The sequence below is a fragment of the Sinocyclocheilus anshuiensis genome, unplaced genomic scaffold (assembly GCF_001515605.1).
Source record: "Sinocyclocheilus anshuiensis isolate Anshui unplaced genomic scaffold, SAMN03320099.WGS_v1.1 scaffold873, whole genome shotgun sequence".
NCBI lineage: Eukaryota > Metazoa > Chordata > Actinopteri > Cypriniformes > Cyprinidae > Sinocyclocheilus > Sinocyclocheilus anshuiensis.
This window is the reverse complement of record NW_015557103.1, coordinates 399,894-405,008: the sequence shown is the minus strand read 5'-3', so window position 1 is coordinate 405,008 and position 5,115 is coordinate 399,894. Positions and strand designations below refer to the sequence as shown.

The window sequence follows — 5,115 nt, the reverse complement described above, 5'->3', positions numbered from 1 at the left end:
AAATAATTAGAAAATAACGAAGTGATACACATGCCCTTCTCCATTTCCATTTCAATCAACAGGCCACCAATCATCTCATTTTAGAAGTAGTGAATGTATTAGAATCATCAGACTATTTATTTAAATTGATTGGCTTCTTTTGTTGGACAGGAGGACGTTTTAAAAAGGAGATTGTAGTGGATGGACAAAGTTTCCTCCTCCTAATCAGGGATGAAGGGGGACCTCCGGAGGCTCAGGTAGGTAGTACAGCCACAAATACAATGTGTTTTCCTTACAGAGGATGTTCTGATTCACAATGCTGTGCCTTAAGGCCCGTTCACACCAGAGCACGATAACTATAAAGATAACGATAAAGATATAGTTCTAAAAATCGTTCTCAATATTAAAGAATAGCAGAGTTCACACCACAACTATAACGATACAGAGGAACGATATCGTTGTGATCACTTTCAAAACGACTTTTTTCCAGCTGATGAAAGATAAAACACTGACAGCCAATCAGAATCCATCCTGTTGTAACGAGCTCAAGAATTTAATGCGGCAGACGCACGTGAGCTTAGAATAAACAGACGATATCGTTCGCTGGTGTGGACGCTAATATCGTTATCTTTATAGTTATCGTTCTTGGTGTGAACGGGGCTTTATTAGTCTCAACTCTGGATGGCGTAGCTATAACAATATATTAATTTTGTTTAACAAAGCGGCTGAGTGGAAACCATGATGTAATAGGGTTTACATGAGGTTGATAACATTTATTTAGACAAACTGATTCTCTGTTAGTCATAAAATGCAAACAGGAAGTCTCATGTGCCTCTTTCTCATGGTCTATGAAATATGAATTTTATGGTGTCTCAATCTGTTTCCTAGTTCAGTAAGTGCACTGAGCAGGGAGTCAGTCATTTCTAGTGCTCTCAGAACTGTTTCAGTGCACTTATTATGGAAATTCCCAGAATTAACCATATAAATCCTGCGAGCATTGGTTGTTCCATATATATTCACTTACCTGTAATGTTGTCAATGGTTTCTTAAGTCTCAAAAAGTATGAAAAATGTATGAAGATAAAAAATATTCTGTCTTTAAAAAGTAAGACTGTATTATTTTCATGTCTAATGAAAGAGAAACAATCCTGCAAAATGTTCAACAAAAAACAAAACGTGAATTATGTATAGTTATAAGAACACCCCACCTATTTATTTTACTTCGTTTTTTATTTTACTGAGGTGCTAATATTTATATTGTAGGAGTGTTTTGGTCATAATAAATGTAATAATATATAATGTATACCGTATACACTTTTTTTTTTTTCTTCAGGACAAGCACATTTTCAATATTTCATTAACACTGTATTTTTTGGACAGCTACAACTAAGATGCATAATGGGAATGTTGATGATAACTGATAAATACCTCCTGTGTTTTAATGCACGACTTTAAAATCATAACACAGCTAATTGAGTCATCAGTGTCCCAATATGTAGTGGTTCAAAGCCCTTGCTAGTGCACAAGCTCACATTCACAATAATCGCATTATAGGGAATAGGGAGTGGAAAATGATGAAATATAAGGATCTATGAAATATGTTTAGCCTATTTTAAACAAAAAAGCATAATGTTTTTTGAATGATGTTTCTCTCTCACTTTCTAAATTTTTCCCACTCTCTCAATCATTCTTTCTTAGTTTGCGTTGTGGGTGGATGCGGTGATATTTGTGTTCAGTCTGGAAGATGAGATCAGCTTTCAGACGGTGTACCACTACTATAGTCGTATGGCCAACTACCGCAACACAGCAGAGGTGCCCCTGGTGCTTGTGGGAACTCAGGGTGAGTCTTGCAGAGAAAAAAAAAACAAAAAGCCTGGATATATCATATGACAGCAACTCACACTCAAAATTCAAGGCCATATTCTTCAGTGGCTTGGCAACAAATTGAAAAGAATACAGTTTGACTACTAGACTCAAATTCCTTACATGTTTCAGAGATTGTTGATCAGTTTTTAATTATGCGTTGATCAGTTTATAATTAAGTTTAATTATGTGTTGCCCTGTGTGGGCAAGCATTATTTATCGATCTTTTTTTATATATACACTACTGTTGAAAAGTTTGGGGTCGGTAATTTTTTTTGAAGTCTGTAATGCTACCGAGACTGCATTTATTTGATTTATGAATAAAGAGATAAATAAAGATTCTGTAAAAACAGTAACATTCTAAAATAATATTACAATTTTAAATAACTGTTTTCTATTTTAATATATTTTAAAATGTAATTTTTTTCCAGTCATGGCAACAGCTGAATTTTTTGAATCAGCTGAATTACTCCAGCCTTCGATTTCACATGATCCTTAAGAAATCACTCTAATATTCTGATCGGCTGCTCAAATTGCTATTTCCGTGGAAACCGTGATACATTTTCACGATTCTTTGTTAAATAGAAAGTTCAAATAAAATATTTTGTAACATTATAAATGCCTTTACTGTCACTTTTGATCAATTTAATGCAAAAGTATTAATTTCTTAAAAAAAAAAAACGGACGCCAAACTTTCAAATGCAGATATATATTTGTTAAATAACACAAGAAAAAAACACAACATTCATACTACTTGTGTTTTCGTTATATGATCACTAGGGGGTGCCACACTCTAATTAATGGAAGATTAGAGCTAAAGCTCATCTACTTGTTCCTTTGTTCTTGAATATGTCCAGAAGTTTTTTGATGAATTTGAAGCCTCTTTCATTTGATTTAATGATGTTTTTAAAACATTAATTATTTGTCTGTTTTTATTCTGACCAGTTTTAGTTTCAAATTTCTTTGTCTCGTCCTGACCATTCACAGATGCAATCAGTGCAGCCAACCCCCGTGTCATCGATGACACCCGCGCTCGCAAACTGTCCAACGACCTGAAGAGGTGCACATATTATGAGACCTGTGCTACCTATGGCCTCAACGTGGAGCGCGTCTTCCAGGATGGTGAGTCTTTTCGTACTGTCCTAAGTAGTTTAAAGTGTAAGCTTTATATTTTTGCTGCAAAAAAAAAAGACTTTGAATTTACTGGCAAAGTTGTGTTTAAACACCTAAACAAACACAAGGTCATCAGTGGTGGTTTAAATCTAACATTCTTCCCGGATGTGTCAATTGTATGTCACCGCTGTTAGATTAGATTCATATAACTTATAACTGTTACTTTCGCATTATGTAGGATACAGCATAAGGAACAGGAGGCAGAAAGTGCAAGGTGACTTTGCTGTTGAATAGCCGACCCAATCTGGCTTAATCAGCTCATAATTACAAGCTAAATGGCCCATCTTGCCTTGCGTGGCTCTGTGAGGTATAGAGATAGCCGTGTTGTTCTGTGTGCTGGATTTTGCTAGGACACTTTGAGAAGTAAGATTTCACGAGCTTCATTAACCGTGTCAGGTGTAGTGTTGCGTACTTGCTGTTAAAATGAGTAAAAACACTATAATCTAGCAGAGATAGAGTGAGGAAGAAGTTGTTAGCAGCCTTTGAGACCTGTGCTCCACTAGGGGGCACAAGATGGTAAGAAATGGGACTCATTTCAGAAGATTTGATTATTCGGAAAAGCATTGGAGGACATTTTTCCTTGTTAGGAAATTGGAATTGTGTTCATAGTATGTTTTGACAGATTTGATGTGCCATTTGTGCTGTTTATTATCAAACTGTGAGGTTTAGCAAGACATTTATATTTATGCTCCTGGCAAGTGCTTTGTGGCTTAAATATCTTTCAAGTGTTTTCGAGTGCATATTGTGTAAACTGTTAGTACCATAAAGTTATAATACACACGTGTAGTTAAAAAAAGGAAAAGTATGTTGAAATCCCACTAAAACTCCCAAGAAATCCCCAAGAAATGAATTCCCTTTTGATGTATCATCACTATAGCCAGCATATATGTTACTTTATAAAAAAATTCACCACATTAAACAGTAAACTGTTTCCCGTGTTATGAATGAACGATGAATGTGTCGAAAGTTTGGGGTCAGTCATTTTTTTTAAATGTATTTATTTTGAAAAAGAAGAAGAATAAAGTGACTATCGAAATTTACATTTTTATATAAAAGTACTTGTTTTTTTTGTTTTGTTTTATTACTTTCCATTCATCGAAGAATTCTGAGAAAATGTATCACCATTTTCATAAAAATATTAAGCACAACAACTGTTTTTAACATTGATAATAGATAAAGGTAAAGGTAAAAAAAAGACTAGAGAAGAGAACATGAGATATTTTGATTTACACTGTTTATACTTTTATTGGACTTTGACGGCAATGTATTATGTTTCCTTCTTGGTGGAGCACATTTCCTCCCATTCTTTCTATCTTTCTCATCCATTTTAAAAAGCCTGGACCTGGGGGAAAAAAAAACCTAATTCAATTTTCAAATTGTTTACACAAATTTTAGTGTTAACCGTATTATTTATACAACCATTTACTATACTATTTACCATATACTACACTACCATTTAAAAGTTTGGGGTTGGTCATTTTTATAAATTTTTTTTGTTTGTTTTTTCTTATATGCATACCATTTATTTGATCTATATCTATCTATATATTAGGGATGCACCGATACTGGTATCGGGCCCGATACTGGTCTCCTGTACTCGTACTCATACTTGTTAAAATGCCCCGATACCAAACGCCGATACCACACAGCATGAGTTAAGCGCCATATTCAAACAAAAAAACACTGACAACAGACAGCAGAAAGGAGTTAAGGATGTCTACTACGAAGTATATGTATGCAATGAATATAATGTTAAACATTCGGTATTAACGCCTGTATAGCTGATGTGCGCGAGCTGATAAACAAATCACGCTGAGTGGATTGAGCGCGCGGCGGCGCAGATGCGCGAGCTTGTCAAGTGAATATATCTTTCTCACAGACATCACTGGAAAGTTTGTAGTTCGGTCGGATATGTCAAAAACAAGTAAGTAAAACAATGCACAAGTTACTTAACGGTAGGGAGAGAGAGAGAGAGAGAGAGCGCGCGCGCAATTCTGTTGTGTGATCTTTGATGTTCACTCACTTAGCACATGAAACATTTGGATTAAAACTTAATCGTAAAAATAAGACCATTTATAGGGGCATTCACTATAAACATCAT

The 5,115-nt window shown here is 35.0% G+C and overlaps 1 protein-coding gene across 2 annotated transcripts in view; it reads left to right on the top strand.

Annotated features, from left to right (window-relative positions):
• The window catches only part of LOC107677621 (arf-GAP with GTPase, ANK repeat and PH domain-containing protein 1-like), a 155,203-nt gene that overhangs the window by 68,787 nt on the left and 81,301 nt on the right, over nucleotides 1-5,115 (top strand). For both annotated transcript variants that reach the window (XM_016472578.1, XM_016472577.1), the window contains 3 exons: nucleotides 151-236; nucleotides 1,677-1,818; nucleotides 2,829-2,963. In XM_016472578.1, coding sequence (XP_016328064.1) covers nucleotides 151-236; nucleotides 1,677-1,818; nucleotides 2,829-2,963 — 363 coding nt within the window. The remainder of the gene's footprint in view (nucleotides 1-150; nucleotides 237-1,676; nucleotides 1,819-2,828; nucleotides 2,964-5,115) is intronic.